The sequence below is a fragment of the Dendronephthya gigantea genome, unplaced genomic scaffold (assembly GCF_004324835.1).
Source record: "Dendronephthya gigantea isolate DGI-Jeju-01 unplaced genomic scaffold, DenGig_1.0 000003F, whole genome shotgun sequence".
In the NCBI taxonomy this organism is placed as follows: domain Eukaryota; kingdom Metazoa; phylum Cnidaria; class Anthozoa; order Malacalcyonacea; family Nephtheidae; genus Dendronephthya; species Dendronephthya gigantea.
Genome location: NW_021163013.1, coordinates 4265227 through 4289984, shown reverse-complemented (window position 1 = coordinate 4289984; position 24758 = coordinate 4265227). Strand labels below are relative to the sequence as shown.

The 24758-nt window shown below is 35.7% G+C and overlaps 1 protein-coding gene and 1 long non-coding RNA gene across 2 annotated transcripts; one reads left to right on the top strand and one right to left on the bottom strand.

The window, feature by feature from the left end:
* Positions 1 to 10746: 10746 nt before the first annotated feature.
* LOC114538956 lies at positions 10747 to 17443 on the bottom strand. Its single transcript, XR_003688831.1, has 3 exons — positions 17383 to 17443; positions 15125 to 15212; positions 10747 to 11085 (listed from the first exon to the last, which is right to left on the bottom strand). It is a non-coding gene; the product is annotated as an uncharacterized LOC114538956 (long non-coding RNA).
* A 951-nt stretch (positions 17444 to 18394) lies between these two features.
* Positions 18395 to 24743, top strand: LOC114541070. The gene is made up of 17 exons (XM_028561059.1): positions 18395 to 19031; positions 19501 to 19609; positions 20055 to 20278; positions 20497 to 20546; positions 20677 to 20764; positions 20947 to 21123; positions 21639 to 21784; positions 22025 to 22136; positions 22238 to 22321; positions 22505 to 22685; positions 22772 to 22861; positions 22962 to 23027; positions 23123 to 23192; positions 23301 to 23369; positions 23449 to 23636; positions 24065 to 24181; positions 24319 to 24743. Exons 1-17 carry the CDS (start codon positions 18519 to 18521, stop codon positions 24741 to 24743), a joined length of 2709 nt encoding a protein of 902 aa, XP_028416860.1. The 5' UTR covers positions 18395 to 18518.
* The last annotated feature ends 15 nt before the right edge of the window (positions 24744 to 24758 follow it).

Sequence of the window (24758 nt, the reverse complement as noted above, 5' to 3'; positions counted from 1 at the left end):
AATAAATTATAGTGAATTCACTTTGAACGCATTTTTTAGGAGGAATTAAAGCTCTTTCTTTAGAAAGCAAAATGTTGTCCAAGAACAACCTTAAGTCAGAATCACTTTCATGTCGATGTGCATGTGCCATCAGGGGCGTAGCTAAAACGATTTTTTGGAGGGTTTGTTTATTCATATTATTCAGTCATGCATGCCCAACGGGTTTCTAATGTATGTGCTATTGCATGCACCTACGAAAGAAATCGGTCGTGCAGAACTGAATATATAAATAACCTATCGTTCAATTATCCATGCAATGATCGTTCTATATAGTTACGCCACTTTGCGGCAATATACATGCATGGATGCATAATATTACGGCGAGGGCTGCAAGAAAATAGCGCGTACGATACTATATATGCCGTTTTGCAATTGAATGTATAAATGGGAATTCTAATTTAAAAGCTACCAAACAGCAGGCAATCTTTCTCACACAAACTTTAACTTAAAATATTGTATACATAATTGTGGTATTTTGTGAGTTTGGCTTAATATAAGCTTAGATCAGAGTTTCCAGGTGAGCAATTTTAATATTGAAGAAAGAAAACGAAATTAAACGATTAAAAAGAGAAAAAGGGATTATTGTAATTTCAGATTTTATAGAATTTTCTACAGTCGGTTTTTGTTTTGCACGAAAAATATTTGCATGTTGTGCACGAAAAATATTTGCAATTCTATTATGCTTTTGCTCGATTTCGTGTTATGTATGATTACGGAGCAGTACTAGTATGCAGAACAAATTTAAATCAGAGTGCACTTGGTGTTTCTGAAAAGAATATTTAGTTTTCTTAGAAATTTTCGAACGTTTAAAATCGGACAAGGTTCATGTAAAATTGTGCTATTAGAACAATGATTAAAACGGATGAGGTAAAGATATTACTTTTTGTTGTAGAAACACGGATTGGATGAATCTAGATTAATTTTACTGAACTCTATCTCTTATTCTTGTTAAACCACGTATTTTATGCAAAATTAATGTTTTATTGAATGTATAATCAATTATCATATATCAAGTATGCATTAAAACGTAGCTTAAATAAAGTTTGCACCATTATTATATAACTAAGCAAAGTTTGGATTCCATGTCACCTCGTCCATCGATTTCAGCTTGTGGACGCCTGCGGTGCCAAAATGCTGCTCAGTCGTCCCAGGCTAATATTTAGTGTCCGTAGTCTGATATGGCATGTGCCCTGACAAATTTTCGACATTCGGCATTGGTCATTGGAAACAGTTAACCATATCTATATCCAGTATTTTTCAAGCTGTTCATTAATAACCATCACATAGCTGATTCGAAATGGGCAACTCCTTCCGCTACGCACCTTGTCTGCTATTTTAATTACTAGAAATACATGCATGCAGCAACCCCTCGTTAAACATAGCGATGGTAACATGATTGTTAGAACATTTATGTGAGTTTGGGGTTGGGGTGAGAAAACGGATTTTATAAATGAAATGAAATATTATCAAGTGTAAAATCTTCCATAATTATTATACCATAAGTAGCCCAGAAATCTTTCCGTGACTCAGTCTTCGTCTACATTGTTTACGCGCGCGGACAGCTTTATAGTTTATACTGACTTAGGTAACATAATTTATATTGATAAGGTTGGCAACTTAATCTCCAAAATAACACGTACCTTGGGAGAAATAGTAAAAAGATTTTGGAACTACACAGCAAACAACACAAAAAACTACATTGAGGTAAATTAAGACACCTTTACTAAACTACTAGCCATTTTTTTGGGTAACCACTATATTGTTGAAAAAGTGTCTGTGGGTATACGTACGTCTGTACGTCTGTCAATCTTTGGGTAAACGAAAGGTGACGAACATACTGTTCGTGCATTCGTCAATACTTTCAAAGAATTTCGTCTGTTCTTTTGTGAATGTTTAGGCAGCTTAGTCAAAATTTCACTCGAAGTGTTGCTTTGAGTTTTGGAAAATTTCTATATAAAAGTCAAGGTAAAGTTAACGTTGCATTATTTGTGTCAATATTTGTCATATAAATCATTCATTTGTCCACTGTGGTCGAGCAATTTTGATGACAATCGGATTATACGAGTGGTTAAATTTCTAATACTGCATGGCTTGTTTGCAAGTTTCATTGAAAATATCTTATCTCTATGGCAATCAGTCCGAAAATAAGTCAAAATATAATTGAATGCCATCATTCATCATTGATATAAACGTATATTGCTGAGTAGTAGTTACCAAGAAGGTATGTCCTAGGAAATGGATTTTCTTGCAAAAACTTTGATGATATAGGTCATATCTTTTCTCTTTATCCTTCGATCTTTTTACCTATATATCCCCTTTGTCATTTATTATACAAACACAAAAAAACCAATACATTTTCAATCAATACCAAAGAAATACCATTCACAGCGCCTAGACTTTTTAACAATAGCACGAGAGTCAATAAGGTTCTCAACTAACCAATCACATTAAACCCTTTTATAATTATGCTAATTTATTACTTTTTCCCACTGAGTATAAAGTTTTTCTCTAAAAGTTACTACACTCCCACCATTGGCCAGTGTGTCCTATTCATCCTCGAAAAACTGGCCAATCCGTTCCTTTTCAATAACCGCCGAAGCTCTCGTGGGCATTACTCGTTAAAACGTATCAGTCTTACCTTCGTCTCCTCGCGCTGCCGTTACCTTGTCTTCTTCCGTTTGTGCTCATCGTATCTCCAATGGATAGAGTTTCTGTAAAGGCCTTTCGATCAAACTTCGCTTACCATTTTTCACGTGAAGAACACCGAGTTCTTCAAACGTTACTGTCTCTGCCCTTCACAAGCTTCTCAATCTTGCTCATCGACCACAATCCTCCTTGCATGTAACTGTGACTCGTCCCGAATCGAAACAATATCTCCAACTAGGACATGTGATGTTCTATTACCGTCCTTTAATTTTCGAACGATGAAACTCACGAATGTCGACAAGATACTCCCGTTTCCACCGTTGCCAAAAATGTTGAATTTTCGTTGCTACGTACGATGCACGCCTTTGCACAGCAACCTTACCACTTACGCTGTCAAAGTCCTCATCTTCTCAAACCTTACTGTCAGGTAAATTCAATATTCTTCAACCGATAATAAGATGTGCGGGTGTAATAGGTTCTTCGATGTCATCACTGTAGGAGTATGTCAAAGGAAGCGAATTCAAAATAGCCTTGATTTCTGGGAGAATAGTAGATAGTTCGTGAAATGATAACTGCGATTTTCCAAGCACTTTCTTTCAGCTTGCTTTCAGCAAGTTTTAACTCCCTTGGGATTTGGCGAGGTTGAATCTCCATTCGCGATCGATACCTTTATTGACCAGAAAATTCTTCACCTCGGGTACATCAAATAGTCTTTGGAGTCTTTTCTTGGCTGTCTTAAACGTCCTGGCATTATCCGAGACCATAAGCTGAGGAAGCCCGCGACGGCTGAAAAATCTTCTTAGACATAACATGATTGCTTCTGCTTCGAGGTTTGGAACAGGTTCTAAATGTACGGCTCTGCTAGTCGCACATGTAAACAACGCCACATAAGTTTTAGTCATAAATGTTCATATCGGTTCGAGATGTATTAATACATGTAACTGACAACCCTTTTTTACCTTCAATGTACAGAGTATATATAGTTATTGAGTACAGTATACACAAAGCAAAGCAAGTGTTGGCAAGCTGATTACAAATTATCTATTGCATTTAGATACTAGATATAGGTAGATAGATAGGTTTATTTGATAAAACATTTTGCAGTCCATTAAGACTGAATTGCATGTTCTTTTACATGCAAGAATTCAATAGATATATGATTTACAGGGTAAAATATTTAAAAGTTACAATTATAATAAAATTTAAGGTTGGTAAAATATATACACTAAATATTTAGAAACGTATTATATATTATATAGTTAAAAAGTAAGAAAATTCATTTATGATTCATAAACAGTCCGAGTTGACTGTCTAACTGCTTTATTTCCATATCCCGCTGTGCCTCATTCGTCCATAAGATTTCTGTAGCCGCTTTGATTTCTGCAGTCTTAAGTGAACCGGTGTGGCATGGTTACCTGCATGTGAATGCGATTTGCGAATCTCACTACCTATGCAGTTATTCGCAAGAGTCCGAGGAGTCTGGATACACGTTTAGGATCAATTAAGTACGTTAAATTGACCTGAGTATTCACCAAGGTTGTAGTTGATAAACTTCTTTGTTTCAACTTCAGCTCTTGAATGCATTCATCAGATGGTTGGGAAAGAAGTTTAGATGCTGGCCATTTAGTTTCATCTCTAACCAACCATGAAGGATCATGAAACCAAGTATTGCTACTCTGTAATGGCGACGCCTTTGCTCCACGTGAGGGAATGTCTGCCGGTTTATCACTCGTAGGAGTGTAGGACCAACATTCTACTGCCACTAAACTACGAATTTCGTTGCATCGGTTTTACACGAAAGTCTTCCATTCTTTCTCTCTTCCTTCAATCCAAAGCAATGCTGTAATAGAGTCCGTCCAGCATTTCATTCGGTCAATACTAATTACCGATTGAAGCGCTGATATGAGCTTGACTGAATTTCTAGTAAAGTCTTGCTTTCCATCTTCGGGTAGTTGAGTCTATTTACCGGTCTAGACAGCTGTAATGTTAATCATTCCTTACATGAAAAAGTAAGAAGACTTAAATTTTTCAACTGGAATTTTGTAACTTCTTATTGTTACTTCTCGCATTTTTACACACAAAAGTTTATGAGATGTGAATTGAATTAAATATCACCTTTGCCTTTGAGCCATGGCTATGCAGGTGCTTTTTCCGCGTTTTACCCTTTTTTTGCGTTTCATATGCACTCATTTCGGCGTCTTACCCCCCTTTTCGTGTTTTACCCTCTTTTCCACGTTTTACCCTTTTTTCCGCGTTTTCCCTCATCTCCGCGTTTTACCCTTTTTTCCGCGTTTTACTCCCTTTCTCAAGTTTTACCCTTTTCCGCCCTTACCTTTTTCCGCTTCCGCAATTCCGCTTCCGCTTTTTACTCTTACCCGGAGAGAAACACTGCATGAAAAACCGCGTATTCACAGGTGAATACGTGCGAATATGAGTTCGAATATGGTCCATATTCACACGTATTCACAGATATTCACTGTGAATATCCTCGGAATATTGGGGGTATTCCGATGTGAATACCTGTGAATAAAACACACCGCGTATTCTGACCTAGAATACCTTCGAATACTCTGTGAATATTTTTCAAGGCCTAGTATTCACACTTCGGCATAGAAAATGTGATTGTACGCATGAATACGGGATAATCAACGAGTTATATTGTGTAAATATTGCAGGAAATGCGTTTATATACCACGGAATAGGCAAAGGTTGTTTCAGTTCAATGCCGGTGTCAACTGTTATCCAGCATTTCTTCTCATCACGTCACAATTGAATTGCACTTGATTTGTTTAGGGGACAGACAATAAATGTTACCAAACGCACGATGATTTTTATTTGATTAATTTTTTTGCTGCCGCAGGGATGTCGAGTATCGTATATCCTCAGTCGATGAGCGCTGAGTAGCCTCGTAAGTCGTAAAAAAGCTGTATAAAAAGAGAAATATCCATCAATTTCTTTAATTACCTGTGTAAAAGAAGTTATATATAAAAAAATACTTTTATTTTTGCTTGTATACGTAACACATGGGTAGAAAGTTGATGATTCTGTATCGTCAAAAGCATCCGTAATATATACAGTTCAGTGTTGGGAAATCGTAGGAAATTTCCTTTGGGAAATTTCCTCTTCGACATGTTAGTGACAATTTTTGCGCCAAGGAACTGCGGCGAAATTGCGAATAAATGGCGAAATTCGGAGGTCGTATAAAATAACAATAAATGTCTTTAAATGATTCCTCGCAAAGTTGTCCAGTTCCCTTTGTTTAGAAAACGATAACATGGCACAAATGTCAATTGGTTTCAACCAGGGCGCTTATATATAAATGCGTGGTTTCAACAGAAGTTCAAGCTGTTCAACTTTGAATTGTTAAAGATGTTCGCGATGCCCCAAAATAATTCTTGTGGCGGCGCTAAAATCAGGTAAGTTATTTAATAATAACAAGAGTTATGTCATACTATAGTCCTGAAACAACACAACACAACAACAATAGTGCGAGGCCAACGCTTTTACGGCTGGGCTCATCACTTTTTTTGTTTTTATTAATATAAATAGATTACGATTGTGTTTATTGTAGCTAATTTGTACACAGCTAACTGTACCTGCTTGTAAATAAATAAATTGTATGATGGTTTTCATCAATCCTACCTTCATCACACACTAATTATAGTAGGTACAAATGTTTGCCATTTCAAAGCCATACTCAATACAAACAAAATTTAAAAGTTTGCCAATACTGAAAAGGGACATTACTTTCTTACCTACCACAAATATTCAGAAAGCTGCTGTAATCATAACTTTAACATAACATAACCCTTAGATAGACGTTTCAAGATGCATTGAAATGAGGTGCATTGGTGCATTTCATGAGGGTTTTTTATATTTAGGCAAAATTTATATATTATAGATATATTTGTTATATAATTGTCACAGAATAGCTAATGATTGATTGCCAAAAGATTGAAATCTTAACAATCAGCTGCCCAAAGACAGAAATCTTAACAGCTTAGAAATCAAAGCCAGACTGTGTTTTTTAGTTATATATAATACATATTTTTTAACAAAATAATGGCCTATATTTTTCCTTTTAGCATATATGAATTATATTTACACTAATATTTACCACAGAATAGCTATTGAACTGGTTGCCAAAAGATAGGAATCTTAACAACCAGCTGCCCAAAGACAGAAATCTTAACAGCTTAGAAGTTCATGCTAGACTGTGTTTTTAAGTGAAGCCTTTTAACATTGCCCTCATCATAATTTATAACTGAGACTGTTTACTGATTTGTTTGCAATTACTTTTCCGTACATACATTATAATCACAATACTTAAAGAATATACCATTAAAGTGTAGATGGAGTTTACTACAGCTTCTCAATGTTTGCATACTAGGAGTAGCTATGTGTATATACAGCTTTAAGTTCATGGAAGAATTTGTTTCCATTTTTACCCTAATTGATTAGCTTCCAAATTATATGAATGGTGTGTACATTGTACTTGTACATATACATTCTCCTAGGAAATTATAATTTCATTACACTGCATAAATTCTATGCACAACAATAAAAACAAATGGCCATGCATGCAACATCAGCTTTTACCATTATCATTAACCTTTCGGATAATAATCTATTATAGCTTAAGAAAGTTTGCTATGTATTTTGTTCAATAATTGCTTTAAGGTGGTTTTAATTGTTTTTAGCCATCAGGGGTTGCAAGATTGAGAAAATTCCCAAAAGAGTTGGCCTTAACTTTGCTAAAGATGAAGAGGATTTTTCACCCAGTGAAAGAAGTTCCTGATTCATTATCTGCTCACCTATAGTTTTTAATATCTTACCAAGTGAAAAAAACATCACTTGCTTTGCTCAACAATTTACTATTAAGTATAATTTCTGACATACTCCAGGAGCAATGTTTCATATATACTAAACACATTGCTTATAATTAACAATCAGCTGATGAAAGATTGAAAATCATAACAGCTTAGTAGAAGTTCATGATAGGCTGTGTTTTTGCTACATATTTTTGAACAATTTGTGATGTTCCAATAATATTTTATAAATGTGAAATGTTGTAACCCATCACATGTACATGATCTGTTAAGGACTGTATAAAATTTAAATAATTGACTGAAATCTTAGTATTGCATTTGATCAACCTTGATAAAACACATTAACTGTGGATAAACCTACCATTGCAATGTGTATGACTGCTATGCAAATTAACATGGCACCTAAAGATTATGCATGTTTGTTCATATTGATATTTTCCTTAATGGACAGACTTGAGGGACAATAAATGCCTAAACATTCGCACAGGCTGCGAACGCATAACCCATTATAACCTCTTATCACCAGGTAATTTGTTAATAAATGTTGAGATTACTCCCAACATGGTCATAGGTATAGTCTATAGGCCGGCTATTAAATTCAACTGCACGATATTTAGTCACTCACCGAAGAGGTCCCTTACGCACAAACAGTATATGCGTTTTCGGTTTTGAACAATAAAAATCCTTGAAATACGGTTAATATTCGTTATCATTTTACACGTATTAGCGAACATAAGGTGCTGTGGAAATCGCGCCATGCAATCTCATTTCTATTTCGCGCATTTTCTTCATCAGACTTCGTGGGAATCGTAGCATACAAATACTCGCCGGCATGCTCTTTAACTGCGACCAGAGTTTCCAGACTTTACCAAGCCCTTGGCATCCTTCACTCTCTTCCCTTATTTATAAGCGCCAAAAAGATTTCTTACAGCCACAAACGCACGATCTCCTCGTTCAATGTTTATTAAACTCGAAAGCGCGCTTTTTGGTTTTTGCGCCAAATTATTTATAAAATTCCACTTCAATTTTTCAGCATTCAAAATAAAGTTTAAAAATGTCAGCTGATGAATTTATTTTGTGGAAACACGGATTAAGTGAGAAGTGAGATATTCCAAGTGTGAATATTGGTCAGAATACGCGGCATATTCACGGCGTATTCACACTTAGAATACTGAAGAATACGATGCCGTATTCACACTAATATTCCATGTCGGAATACGCTTGCAATATGTGTTTTATTCACACCCGTATTCACATGTGAATACCTTGGAATACGGCGCATTTCATGCAGTGAAGTGATAAAGCAGAAGTAAAAATATTGAATAAAAGTCTGGCAGGACTGTTACTAAATTAAAGGAGCCATCGCTAATCGCTTTTCGTTTGAATATTTTCCATGTAACATGTAACATCGGTATCGAGTTCTCTTAAAATCGAAGGAAATTTTCTTAAAGGCCATTTTTATTATATTATGATTATTTATTATTATTATTAATATTATTATTACCTCATTGTAGGCTATCATGTATCACGCGTTCTTATTGGCTACGGTACTAGTGCGATATTAATGATGGACTATAATAATATGATAGAGGGCTGACTAAACATTATAAAAATGTCACTGAAGTAATCAGAAAATGAAAATAAACTTTTTGCAGTTACTTTTCAGCTATGAGAGTAGAAATATAGGTTTAACTAACGGATTTAAAAAAATTACTATATGTGCATGCAAGGTAAACTATAACGGTTATTACGTTCATGACATTGATAAGTTGTTCTTCTTTGGCTTAAAAATAACATTTTTTGCCTTTTCCTAGCTTGTGCTTACATCCCTTAGATATCTTTCTCCCAAACTTGTCGGTGAGTTCTACCGTGAGAAAATCTGTTCCTTGATAACTCCAACTGCCAAATGCATACATTTCTCTCTTCGGCCCAGACAGCGCAGTCGTTATGTCTTGATGAACTTCTTGACCATTCTGCCATCTTGCGGAATGTTTCCCTACTAATTCAAAGACGGCTTTCCACGTGCACTTTACGTCGAGCGGTGTTCTGAAGAAATTGATTAGAATTGCTTTTTTCTTTGGTACCTTAACCGAGACTTCCGTCTTATCAGGTATATTGTACATTTTCGTTTTACTAGCTTCGATATTAAAAGAGGTTGCGGCAAAAATTTCACTTCGAAAAATTGGTTTTGTCCCTGCTCCAGAAAAATCACCACTGATGTTTACAGATGTTCCAACATTTACAGCCAGAGACAATCCAGTACCGATTTTAAGTGATGATCTAGTTGAAAACGTTGTAAACAATTTGGTGCACCTGTATGGAATAAAGAAAGCTGAGCATAACAACGGATGGCCAACTTTAACTGGACGAGTAGTTTTGGTGTCAGGTGGATTCTTGTCTTCAACGATGAATTTTAGAGCATTTAGTGCCAACATGTTTGTATGTTCCGAGATATCCGCGCACTTATATGTGCTACTGTCTGCCGATTTATCCATTGCATTCATTGAGCAACGTTTAAAGTGTCCGGATGCATCTTTCACATTTATCGCGAGATCAGGTCTTTCAACCCACGAGTCTCCATTGTAGGCCCCCATCTTACAGCATTTAAACTCTTCCAAGCCGTACAACTTTTGGCACGACGACCTATATAAACCCGTCATGTAGTATCCAGATGCACACGAACTCCACCCTTTGCGATCAAACGAACTCCAGACATTGTGATTGTAACAGTTGCCCCAACTCTTTACTTGGGATTTTGGTCGACAGCATTTGGCTTCTTCTATATTGTATAAATTATGTCCCGACGTTCTATAGAGTCCTGTCATGTAATAGCCATTTCCGCAGACAGACCAACCCTTGCGATCAAAACTTCCCCACCAGTTGTGGTTGTAACAATCTTGATCTTTCTTTGATGGATACAGATAACCCGGCGCATCGACACACTTTGCTTCTTCGAGGAGGTAAATAGGGTCGGACCCAGATCGCGTGTTCCGATACATTCCTGTCATGTATGTGCCACTTCGACACAATGACCAACCTACACGATCAAAGCTTCTCCACCAGTTTTCGATGTGACTTTGTACACCAGGTATTGTAACATATGCCTTCATGTATCTTCGATATCCGTTGTTTGTCTCCCACTCATGACTGAGTCTACGAAGCACTTGTTTAGCGACGTCAATGTTGCCAACTTCGCTGACGGAATATGCACTAGGTCACCACAGCAGCTTTGTGGTCCATGACAGGGTGACCACGAGCGGCATTTGGTTGTGCATCGACTTTGCTTCACTTTTTGTCCGTTTGGATAGACATTTCCACATTGACATTCATCGCCTTTTGTCGCAGCCAAAATATATCCCTTATTTCTGCAGGTATCTTGACACATAAGATTTGAGTTGTGACCTCCCATTTGCTTTGTCAGGCCTGCAAATGGGAATGAAGAAAAACATCCTTCTACTGCATTGTAGTTTACTGATCGTTTTTTCTCAATTGTACCACTTGACGTCGATACCGCGAACGGTGACATGAATGTAATCAAAACCAACACTTTTGGGAGGAACATTTTCAATCTCTATCAATAAAAAAGTAAATCATGTTGAAAGTACATTCCATTAGAAGTTAAGTTGGAAGCTAAATTTACAGGCTAAATTGAGTTCGTTGCATTTAAATTTCCCGCGAAATCGAGTATTTTAAGTGTAAAGTTCATATTAACGGTCGACATACATCATGGCAACCGCTAAAAAAAAATAATAGCGATCAAAATCACTCTGCGGATTTAATGAACTTCAACTTGATAAAGTTTAGACAATATTTCGCAACTTGTTTGGGCTGAACTTCGCTTTTGTTTTACTTATTTTTCGAAACTTTTAAGCTTGGTTTCATCGTTGTTATCATAGATTTCAGGATAGTTTCATTAATCTTTTCGGCTGCTTTCGTCGGAGAAATATGGAACAGGCCGAAAAAAACGCAGGTAAAAAATTAGTTTTTTCCAAACTACTTCGTCTGAAGTTTTGAAAATGTATTTCATTTTTCTTCTTCTTCTCTGTGCAAAATTTGGCGACATCTATTTCGTGCAAAATCAATGTTTTTATGATAAAAAGTATTAGAAACTAAATGAAAAGTGACAGTCGGATTATATAATTTTCAAACCTGATGGCTGAAATTATTTCATTAATTCAAATTTATTCACAAAGATCACTGTATTTTTTATCTTTATACCTTTCACAATGATACTGTTAAAATGGTAAAAAGTAACTGACTGAAATGTTATTGTTTATTTCGTTTTGATAAAGAACATGCATACGATGCATGGCACCTGAAGGCCGATTTTATTTAAAAGTCGAATTCGAATGCATCTGACGTTCTCTATATTTTGTGTCACTACAAAACACTATTCTTTCTATCTACTACCGTGCAATAGATGCATGTTTAATAACCACCGGAATAGTTGAAAAGAAAAGGACACCATCATAAAAGGAAAACACTTCCGAATTTTCAGGTTTAATACTTTTTTCGCCTTCGGCTTTGCAATCATGTTTTGTACATCTTCAAGCGCGGCTGCTCGCATTGTGGTTACTTTTAGCATAATATTGTGGGAAAATAAATATTAAATGGCAATTCAAAATAGATAATGATATTATGTTTTAGTTATGAATATTTTACCGTCCATGTCATGCATGAGTGCCAAGTTCAAAAGTTGTTTTGCTTTTCAGTCGGTATGCATGACATCACATGTACTGTAGTCTATATACACAGGGAAAATAAACTAAAAAACTCCGTTGTATATTATATCTCTTATAGTTTTCAGTGGCGTAGGAAGGGCCAAGATTTTTCAACGGACCAAAGGTGACCTTTTTGTGAAAAAAAAGCCTTTTAGGGAAGCGAAAAGAAACAAAAAAGTATCTACTATTTCCCAAAATTCCTTAAATTGAGAGGGATTTGCGGCCATTTCAGAGGCCTATATCTCAAAATTTTCTGGGAAGAGCATGCCCCCGGACCCCCCTAGCAGTAAGAAGCCCAAGAAATACGAAAAATGCTCTGCGGTTGGCGGTCTCTGAATTTTTCGTCCCCTATATATATATTTTTATTAACCATTTTAACCGTCCTTTTTATTAACCAAAAGTGCCCCTAGAAGCTGGTGCCCCCCAAACCTCTGGATGCTTCCTACGCCCTTGATAGTTTTTGCCAACAGATTTCTGCTATTTTTTTTTTGATGAGTTGTAACATTGCTCTAGAATTACAGCTTATTGATCGATAGAATTGGTATAGAATAATTTTAAATGAGAAATGTGAACATGGTGGTGGTTCGACCGTGACTTTTCAATAATTTTAGTCACAAAAACATAAATTTTGCACCAAATACAGTAGGGGGCTAAAGTTTGAGTCCAGTCGTCTTAGAATTCCAGTAATAAATCCTGGCAGTGTATTCGAGTTAAAACATGCGTGCTAATGTTTCAGTATTTTAAACCATATTAATTGCACACTGTTTTGGTCCCAATGATCTAAATTATAACACAATAAAGTTCTCTTTCTTTTTCACTGCCCAAGATGGGTGGGGAAAAGGGCAAAGTGATGGTGCACAAGGACAAATAGTTGCATTAAGTATTGAAGGATTTTTTTCTCGTATAATCGCAGAAAAAGTGGAAATTTCAAAAGGTGGTATGCAACTAACCTTGGAGAGGTTTCGAAGAAATTAAATTCTACTCAAGCAAACTTTTAGCTGCTTCGGTCATGCTGGGTTTGGCAATATTGAAAGATATAATAGAATCCTAATTAAAGAGAAGTATCATCCAGTTCTTCAAGGAAATGGAATTTCATCTGGTACAAAGAAGATCGCGCGTCTAACTACATGATAATCACCCTAAGCACATGCACATCTTCTATGTGCCAGAAATCTTTTAGAAGCAAACTCGTTCTGGTGATCTCGTTTTCATGACTTTCCACCTCAAATTCCAGATCTAAAACTTATGAGACACTTTTAGGACTGTTTTAATCGGAAAAGGTTAAGGCACATACCCACCAGCCAGGATGACTTGAGGCAAGTGGTCAACGAATGCTGGCAAGGTAGTGAACGTGCGAAATTAAAAACCTAAGAAATCTATGCCAGCAAGAGTATAAAGGCCGTTTCAAGAGCAAAAATAAGAAATACGGCTAAGCATTGAAATGGAATGCATGTTTGCACATTAACATACGTTTAATGAATATCATAACATCTCATAGTTGTTGTGCAGCATGTACTTTTCAGTTTACTTATTTACTTTTTTGCAGTTCACTTATCGGTAAGGTTTTCTATAGAAAATTAATATATGCCGCTAAAACAATGAAATACAGTCACTGGACTCAAACTTTTGCCTCCTCCTTTATATGTCGCCAAATTTTGCACAAATAACAGGAAAAAAAATAATTTTTTTTTTTAAAAATTGAGACGAAATAGTTTGGAAAAAACTAAATTTTAACCTGAGTTTGTGTCGGCCCTTATCATATTTCCCCCCAAGAAAGCAGCCGAAAAGATTGATGAAAACATCACAAAAACGTCTCAAATGAAAGGCAAAACTCCTTCACCTAAAAAACAATTATAACAACGATGAAGGTATCGAAAAGTGTTTAAACGAAAGGCGGAAACAGGGATATAAAACGGCGAAAAGCTTTGTACTGCAGAAATACTTTTTTGCATAATAAGCCTCATTATGCTTAGTCAGGTGCATCATATCTTCTGTGATTAAAGCTGTTAAAAAGTAAGTTTTATCAAACCTAATATTATATACTATTAATATTGAGAGTAGTTTGGAAAATCTAATACTCAGTTCTAGCTTTTATATTAAACTGAAAAACACTAAGAACTTTGCCCCCTCCCATGCATGCCCTACAATTTCATAGCTTAATGGAAGTAGCAGGTTTGAGGTCTACTCCCAGTGTATTTATAAACAGATTTGGTACATTTTTCTCACTATAACCTTACTATAACCTTTCTTCAGTAGAAAGAAATCAAGCTTGTTTATCCAGCACATACCATGGTTAGAAAAGCAGCACTTATTTATCACTAGCTATTTGTTTTCCGAACAGGTTGACAAGTCTTCACTTTGTTGTACATATATGACATTTTAATTGTCATTTAGCTTAGGGTTGTTCAATTGTCACATTGATTTGCATTGGTGTAAACGGCTTCAAATTTATTTTGAGGAATTCAGCTTCCTCATTCATATGTCTGACTTTCATTTTACCACCGAAATATATTTTTGAGGATTCACGAAGAAATACTAAAATGATTTATTTTGCTTTCAGTGCAATATCATCTGCGGAATTTCATTGGTCCCTAGCTATGTACTGATGACTGAAAATTTTCTATGGCATGCTCATCAAGTGCAATTAATGCTTGTTGCACTTAAACACAATGGAGTAGATACTGAAAACCAGGGGTACATAATATACATATTCACAACCCCTCGTTTTCAGTATCTATACTCCATTAATTGTGTTAAGGTGCAACAAGTATGAATTGCACTTGATGAGCATGCATGCCATAATTAAGCTAAGCATTTTATAGGCTGGCCTTTGATTTCTTTCTTATAACTAGGAAGAGTTATGAACTCAAGCTGCTCAAACCTACTTACATTTCCAACTTCCTTTTCTGGTCTAAGTGTGGTATGATTAAAATCAGATGGGGCTGTTGCTGTTTATGTGCAGTGCATCCAACTGGCTCTAGTAGAAAAATGTATCAATTAAATCCGGTTACACTGGTAGCACCCTAGTCAGGCAACTCTAAATAGTAATATTACTTTAATAATATTACTATTACTATTACTTTAGTAATATTAGGTTTGATAAAACTTACTTCAGTTTTAATAGCTTTAATCAGAGAAGATGTAAAAGCGCCTTACTATACACAAAAGAGCTCAAAAGAGAGTTCACTTTATAACTTTTTGACGGACATGGACATCACATTATTGATATTGATTATTGAATGACTTCAACTATTTGTCCTGTATTCCAAAGTGCATGTCCTAGGTTAGACAGTGAGGACAAGGGCGACGACGATCAAAGCGAAGAAAAAGCATCAAGTTTGAAAAATTAACAAATTGCGTGCGTATATTAGCAATGTAGCAGGGCTACAGAATTCAAGGGCCAGGCTCATTTTATCAAAAATTGACCGTTTTTATGGAAAAAAGTTTATATCGAATGACACAATTTGCTTTTGAACGGAATTTATTTTACTGCTCCTTCCGTTTACATGTTTCTCATTCTGGGTTTTAAAGATTCCGGAAGTTCTCATTCCGGCTTTTAAAGATTCAGCAGATTCTCCTTCCTGGTTTTAAAGATTCCGCAGATTCCCATTCCGGCTTTTAATTATTCCGGAGATTCTCATTCCGGCTTTTAAAGATTCCGGAGATTCTCATTCCGGGTTTTAATCATTCCGGAGATTCTCATTCCGACTTTTAAAGACTCCGGAAATTCTCGTTCCGGGTTTTAAAGATTCCGCAGATTCTCATTCCCCGTTCCCCGTTCTTGGCTCCCCGTCCCTCGATTACCCGCTCTTGGTTTTTAGGAAAAAGCGTAGAGACAATGACAGGAATATTTGTTTTACACAATAATTATAATACAACTTTTTTGCTATCTTAGATCTAGTCACTTGGAATTATATAAACATAAACTTATAATACTAAACAATGTCTATCAAGTGTATTTTGCGATGAAATTTTAGCTTTTAGGATATCCGTTGCGTACAAATATTGGTATCAAAATTGCACATCGCTATAAACTTTACGAAAACAGTCATAAGGTAGCATTCCAGTTATTTATTAAAGTTCACTGGTAATTCGTAACAACCGAGCAGAATATGTACCCTCCTAGGCGCTCGCTTGGTGATAACAAAACAGTCGAACCCCAACCGTGCAACTTTCACGATCCATGACATAGAATTTTGACAATAAGTATGACGAGTGAGAATAAGTTTGACGAGTATAGCTCCTACCTATATACGATAAAATTAACTATATAGCAAATATATACATACAGTATACATGCTAGTTTTATTTATTGCATGCATCTAGCTACTGATTTTCAATCATTGCTATCATGAAATATAGAAACGGTGTGTCTACTCGATGATAACGTTTTTCAAATTAAACAAGACGTTTGCAAAGCGTTTACTCAAGCTAAAGAAGCTGCTTTTAGCCAAGAAAGTTTATAAATAAAAGTAGAAGACTGCAAAAACATCGCATGTTAACTTAAAACGAGGGCCATCTTTAAGAGCGGAAGAAAAGTCCATATTGATTGCCCATGTCCATTTTAGCAACATGCTTAATAGCTTACTAGATTTTAAAATTAAAATAACACATTGAGTACAAAAAATATGCGCAGTCCGCCTTTTAGTTTTGATCGAGTTGGTCTAGAAAGGGTACATTCAAAAATACCTGGGCGCACATAATAAAACGCACTATTATATTACTAATTTACTATCATTCGGAATCATAAAATGTATAATCAAATAGCTTCATAAAAAGTTAACATCGCCTGTTTCCCAGCTGCTTCAAGCTGGAAATTTATTAGTCGATGCCCCATCAGTTATAATTTATCGACTCTTGCAGCTTATAGTAATGGTTAAAAAATCGACCTTCAAAACGTCAAAACAGTACAAAACTAAACTCTGGAACTAAAGCGTCAAACGCCGGCTTTAAAAGTTCGGAATAGAAATTTTTTAAAAATAAAATCCAAATTTGAACTTTGAAAAATTCTAAAAGCTCTGCTCATATGATGTGGAAATTTGAGTCTGAAATGCATTTAATCTAAATCTGAAATATCAGTATTTCCAATTGTGACCTGCATGCAAATAGTTATCTAATTTTTATGTCCTCTTATATACTGTACATACCTCAAAATCCTTATTTCTTTCTTTCTCCGTCAGTTAGTATTCGTTGGGAACTCAAATTCATATGCCTGATAAAGCTTGCGTGCCAGCTTCTTTTAATGTCTGGGTTGTTATTGTGCAGAACTGAGTTCCGTTTCAGCTCCGTGATCCATATTTGGCGGCGATTATAGGTTAATAATCGCATGTTTTATCTTATCATTTTAATTTCCTAACAAAGACATGTATATTGAACACAATCAATACATTGGTATAAACTGTCTAACTTGCTATAAACTAGAAAAATTTCGTATGAGCACAGAAAAAAGGTCGTAAGATCTACGCGATTCATTTGACAAAACTTGTTCCTATATAGTATAGAATTAGAATACAATCATTATTTACCATCAGCCTACCGATTTAGTTCCGGCAGGGAGATTTTGGAGTATTTGAATTTCAATTACACATTTATTTCACTTATCAATCAGATTGAGGATATATGAAATAGATAGTATAGACAGTTGATATCATAACTTCACAAAACAACCGCTATAATTATACTGTCATTGCTATCATTAAATACACAAACGGTATCGCAATGTTTGTCCACTCGATGAAAGCGTTTTAATAATTAAATAAACCGGGTACGTAGCGAAACCGAGCGATACGCTAAGTTACGTTGTAACATAAAGAATACAGAATTTGTTAATTAGGAAAATTTTAAGATTGCAATTTTAACAATTAAAAAGCACAGCCAGGAAGTTTATACCAATTTCTACATTCCGAAGCCAAGGTAAGCAACTTTAAATTTTTTAATGAATTTAACCACGCACCGTTTTTTATGTTAAGATTAGCTGTTAAATATATTCAAAAGTTGCTCAAATCAATGCCAAAGTTAATAATGTATGTTATAATTTATGCTAGATGTCATTAAATTGAATAATTTACAAAGCTTTTAGTAAACAAATGCACGGTATAGCGTATTTCTTTTGCTACATGCCACGAGATCTTAAGGGTAAAAGGGCAGAAAGTTGCACCCGTTTCACCTATTCTAAAACGCTATAGAGCGTATATTCTAAAATTTAGAACAGCGCTCGATAGCGTCACTGAGTTGCAACCTGAGCAACCCACAACGGGCATTTGCCCGCGAAGACAACATCAACATGGCGCCCAAGCGAACTCGAAGTGGTAGTGTGAATAAACCAAAACGTTTTAAACCCGTTAAACTGCGCGTGCTTTCAGTTTCCACAAGTGGAAGCAAACGTGCCGGTAGCATCTTTCTGAAAACATCATCAGACAATGTTTCAAGTGCTCATGGTGATGAGATATCTACCAGCAATTTGCCCTCGCTCTCGATGGATACCGATCATGATGATCATGGCGATGATCGTGATGATAATGGCGATATTCTTGGTGACCGTAGTACTTCTGACTTATCACAACATCAGTCAAGACGATTACGGCAATACAGACAATGGGAAGAAGTCAGGGAGAAGCTTGTTAAATCTCGCTACGAACGAAATGCTTTCACAGCCAACGATGTACAGTGCTGTGATTGCACAGCATTCGCCGAAACTCGTTGCCTCGACTGTGGTCACGATATTTATTATTGCAGAAACTGTGCAATTAACAGTCACAACACAAGGAATCACTTCCATGTTTTAGAAATATTTAAGGTACATGAATTTATTAATACGTTTGCAAATTGCAAGCTGAGTCAGAGTCTCCCAAAGTCTCCTTCTAGTTCCATTCAATTGCTTGCTTGCTTGCATGAATCAATATGCATTTCATTATTTTACTGTCTAACCATTGAAATTTTGATGTTGTCCACCAACATGGTAGCAGTAATGTCACTTCAATTTTTTAATGGCTGATCTGGATTTTGTGTGTTTTGTTAAATTGTGTCATTCCACACCACACACTGTTTTTGCTTTGGTGGAGTGGTTACCATTACCTAAAAATTTACAAAGCAAGTTAGTGGTGGGATGCCATGCTCAGATAAATTAACTTGTAGATAGAAAGTGTAATTACCTTGTTGGTAATTTTGTAGGTAGATAGCTTGCATAATAGCTTCTGCTAGGTATTCTGAACAGATGTGTATGATCACTGAGGTTTTAATAATAATTTGTATCTTTCAATCTGTAGGATGGCTGTTTTCTACCATTCTTTGTTGACCAGAAACCATTGAGCTTATGGCATCAAAGGAATTGTCCTACATCTTGTGCCAGAATTGTTGCATGCATTGATCAACACGGTAAGCCACCAAGTACCAAAATGGTAATATAACATGTCTATTGATATTTTAGTAAATAGTAAAATATCAACCCTAGGCCACTAAAGATATACATTAAGATGCCCAAAAGCATACTGTACAGTAGATCTACAGTTGGACCAGGTATAATAATGCCTTACATATTTGATTCACCAACAGAGAAACTCTGAGTGTCATAGATTTATGTACATAGAGTGTATGATATTGACAATGACATGGTACACTTTCAGCCAGCCTATTGACATATGGAAACTTGTGAAATAATTTGAATATGAAAGACCATGTGGGGAATGAAGGACAATACTTAAATTCAAACCATTTGGCATTTTTGCCAAGTTTGCATACATCAACAGCTAGTGAGCTGACCTACTTTATCAGTTACAGAATGATTCTCAAGTGAGCAATTCTGTATGTTAATTTTACCCAGGGCGACAGCATCAGAAGCAAATCCTTTTTTGTGAATGTGAAAGTGATGTCGTGACCCTATGGAAGATGCATTTATGGCCTAACTCTGCAAAACGCCCTATTGTAGCTTATCACATAAAGCTGATGGAGTTGGCAGAAGCACTTGTTTTGGAATGTCAAGTTTCTCTGCAAAAGTTCTGTGACATGTTGACTGTCCTCAATAAATCAACTCTTTTCCCAAAATGGGTAAATTTTGTTAATTTACTATAGAATGTTCTTACTACTTACTATGGACTGTAAGATTACAATTGTCAATTTGTGTTTGATGTTCCTGTGACAACAGTGATGACAACTTATACAGTTGTCATTACTGTGATGATATACCACAATGACTAAACTTACCACTGCAGATAGGATACATGAAAGGGAAATTCATCTCATATTTTCTGTATTCAATACTGTAGGTGAAAAATGTTTACTCTGGTCTCAACAGCGATTCCTTTGATGAATTTAGGTACTGGTAACTGCATTTTGTGTACTGTTAGATTGGGTAATACCCTAATAGAATAATATAACTACAGAATGCATGTATATATTCCTTAAACATTTTCATACTAAGTCATACTGTCACTGTATTTGTGTAGATATCACCAGTATATGATGAGAGATGGTTCACCATATTGGCAAAAAACCCCAGAAATTTCTAGAAGTATCTGCCCTCTTTGTCCTAAGGTAAGTTTCGGTTTACATTATTACTGTGTTTCACCTAATATGTGCATGTGCAACTTCATCCTCAAATGCCCATTGTATACTATCATGGGCCTATTTTTTTCTCTTGAACTGTACTTGCATGTACTATCTAAGCCATATTAATTTCCTTAATATGCATGTAGATGTTGTGATATCTTTTTTAGGATGGTAAATCAGGAAGCATTGTGGAGTGTATGGATGGCTGTTTTGGGCTTGTGCGGAAGAAATCTGCAGGCACTGATATTTACCCATCCAGACACAAAACAACCATGTTTGCTGATCAAAATGATGTTGACAATTTTGTTCAAAGTTACACAGCAAATGCCAAAGAATCAAATGTTGTGAGTACAAGGGTATACAGTCTATGCTATGATAATATAATTAATATATATACATATATATATATATATATATATAATATATATATAATATATATATATATATATAATATATATAAATAGTTTGACAACAGGAGGAATTGTAACCACTTGTAGGTATAAAACATTTTTATTTACAGACAAACGTTTTCGCTTGTGAAAGCTCTTCAGGTCTGATGTATATACATAATATATATAATAATAATAATACGCAAGTAATAGTTATAAAGAACGATTCATTTGACAAGTTGAAGCTCATGTAAATAATAGAAGGATACTCTGTATATTTTGTAACATTTATTGCACGAACATTTTCGCTATATAAAGCTCTTCAGGTGCTATTACATCACTCTTACAAATTTCTATACTATACTGTAGGTCACTCCAAGCTTTTACACAATACATGGGGCATATAATATGCACAGATGTGTGTATTAATTATTGGACAGGTTAATTGTAAACTGTATAAACCTTATCAGGAATGCAATGAATTTAAAGCTGGAGAAGTAACTGACATGCTCAGGTCAAAAGGGAGAAACAAACTCTATGATGAAAAGGGTGTTTTTGGACGTGTTTGCAGACACGATTTCCCAAAAGGCTTCCTCAACATTAAACATGGAGAAAGGTATATGATTAAGTTGGTATTTGAGTAAGTTTGCACTGATAATGAATGGCTGTCAGAACAACACTTTACAAAAACCAATAGTGTACTGCAGTATATTCATTTATTTTCTCCAACTTGGTCTTCCCATATGTCATTTTCATATACTGATCGTGGTACAACACTTTAACCATGAATCACGCAGGACAAAATGTCTTAAAAATAAAAAACTATTGATAAAAAAACTATTTTTATTCTTTATAGGATAGCTTATTCCGTGTACGAACTACAGCGTCTATTAGACAATTATGATGGGACAAGTGTTGATGTAAAGATTACATATGATATTGCATGTACATTGGAAGCCCATTTGAAGGTACTGTACTGTTAACAGTAAAAAATTGATTTCTCCAGCCACATCACTAGTTTAACACCAGGTATATGGTAATAGCTAATGCACGCTGTACTGTGTTGTAGAAAAATGAGAGGGAAGACATTCTTGACAAAGTTGATTTAGCCATACCAATTTTCCACTGCTATGGACACAAGTCATCTTGCCAGGTAATGTATAGACATTCCATTATTATGAACCATGTAATTACTTTGAGAAAAATAAAGCTTCTATGTCTGATATCCCCTGTAAAATACTGAATGGTTTTATTATGATAATGCTATGAATTCAGACTTCTAATTAGTTTGGTATACAATATTTATTCTTTCTGACAAACTCCATACCCATGCTAGATACAGTTCAGCCCAAGGCGACTACAAGGCTATGGTTTAACTGATGGTGAAGGAATCGAAAGGTTGTGGTCATATTTAAGAGGTTTCTCTTCAATGACCAAGGAAATGAGCCCCGGGCGACGTACAGATATGTTGACCGATGCTTTGCTGCATTATTCCTCACGCCAGCTTCGTACATGTGGTACTGCAGTATCTGCTGTTTATATATTACATTATGCTTATTATGTACAGTATACGTTATGCTTAAACTATTAACCTCTCTAATAGGATTTCAACTTGCGAACAAGCTAAAGAAATGTCCAGTACTTCTTCAAAACGCATTGTTGCAATTGGAAGAACTGTTCTCTGCGTTATCCGGTGTAGTAGCTAAAAATTTGATTTGTTTGGTACAAGGTGTATATACTGTACATATGACACATCCGCAAAAATAATTGTAACAATTAAGTTTCAATCGTAGTTCCATATGATGGAGAAGTAATTAAGAAGTGGATGAAAGATGAGGAAAATCTGATTTTAACGAGAGGTTTGTTGCTGATGACTTGTGTCTTACACGTACAGTACATTGTTGTTTCTAGTTTACTAACAATTCTTCTGTATGCTGTATTTCAATACCTATAGCCAAAACCAAATTCACTTTGACGTGGCAGCAGAAGTACGTTCAGAATCTAATTCATTTGAATCAGCTGAGGTGCGTTCCCTTTTCGATAAAGGAACTTGTACGTACGTACATGTTGTCATGATTGTACTTTATTATTACACAGGTTTTTCAACGTTTTCGTATGTTCTTTAATTACAGATTGAATGTTGCATCTATTGAGGAAGGCGCACATGACCAACTGGTTGAAGTGGTTAAAAAAACAAAAGAGTGAGAGAAATTAAGATTCATTCTAACCTACATAATTTCTTTTTTGATCCTTTTATTTTGCAATGACCTAACCATCTAGGGTCATGAAGACACTGAAAAGTATTGAGAAGTGTAACAAGCTGCCGAAGAGGTGGAAACCAGGTGAAGCACATTTTAATGCGGCAGCTCTTGGTTTGGAAAATCAAAGACGGGATACAATTGTGGAGCAGACGTATAATATGGCAGTGGAGAGGATGTTTCTTATTTCTCTTAAAAGAAAATATTCAGGTAAAGGCTAAAGCGGTCTACCAAGATAACCGTGTCTGGTGTGCTGTTACAGTTGCTACATGTGGTACCAGAAGCGGAAAGTACGACATGTACATGCATCGTATAGGACTTCTCTAAATTTAGTCCACTTCTGCTGAGGACTAAATTTATAGATAGTACAAGGTAGAAGTATTATACTGTAGCTTCCAAAACGAACCAATATTTGGCGAGAAATTCCAACTTGAATTTCGCTAGTGTTCCAGGAATAAATTGCAATGAAAATAAGAATTCAGCATTACTAACGATGTGAATTTCTTTCGTCTTTGCTTTATGAATTACTGTCAGTATAATAATGTATTTGAGAAGCGAAATACAAATTGCATGGTAACTTTAGCAGTTTGTCAATTAATACTCTATAACTATATTAATGCTTTTGGTTTTACTACCAGATGGTCAAGCAATAGCAACGAAATTATCGAAGCAAATAAACAGAAAAACAAATGCGATCAAGAGTACGGTCACCAAGTATAATGCCTCCTTAGCTGCTTTGCAGGAATTGGTTGATGGTGCCCAAAGAGTTTGAACTTTGACGAAGCTAAGGATCCTGAGTCTAGTCTTTACAGAACATATTGCGACGAGAGTACTGTTGAGAGTGTCCCTTTTTCTGTGAAAAGGTCTGCAATTGACCTACAAAATTTCTTAGATCGATGCAAAGAGGAGCAGCAACTCTTGTTGAAGGAAATGGAAATGCTATTTGACCATTATTTGAAAAGAAGAGATTGTCTGGAAGAGAGTTATCAACTTCACTCGCAGAACGACTGCAGACTTTCAAATGGGATTTGTACTGTGGTGAAAAGTGAAATTTGCGAGACAAACAATATTTTGCTTTCCTTAGGAACCACATTTCGTAATCATTTAGATGCACCTATTCTTGACACAATTTCTGGGATTACTGCTACAACATCTTCTCATCTGTCGACGTCCTTGTTCCAGGAGACTATTGAAGATGATGAAATCGCAGTTATAGAAGAGCAGGTTATAGAAGATCTTGTTGATTTGTTAGATGGTGAAGATGACGACGATACTGCAGCTCATTATCAAAGTGATTGTGATGGTGGTAATGTTTGATGAACATTCCACAAC

What these genes read in the sequence shown, in the direction of transcription:
- LOC114541070 (XM_028561059.1), top strand. Translation starts at nt 18,519, where the DNA reads ATGGCGCCCAAGCGAACTCGAAGTGGTAGTGTGAATAAACCAAAACGT. An exon ending in ATGTTTTAGAAATATTTAAG is followed by an intron (nt 19,032 to 19,500) that starts GTACATGAATTT and finishes TTCAATCTGTAG; the next exon opens with GATGGCTGTTTTCTACCATT. An exon ending in ATTCATTTGAATCAGCTGAG is followed by an intron (nt 23,193 to 23,300) that starts GTGCGTTCCCTT and finishes CTTTAATTACAG; the next exon opens with ATTGAATGTTGCATCTATTG.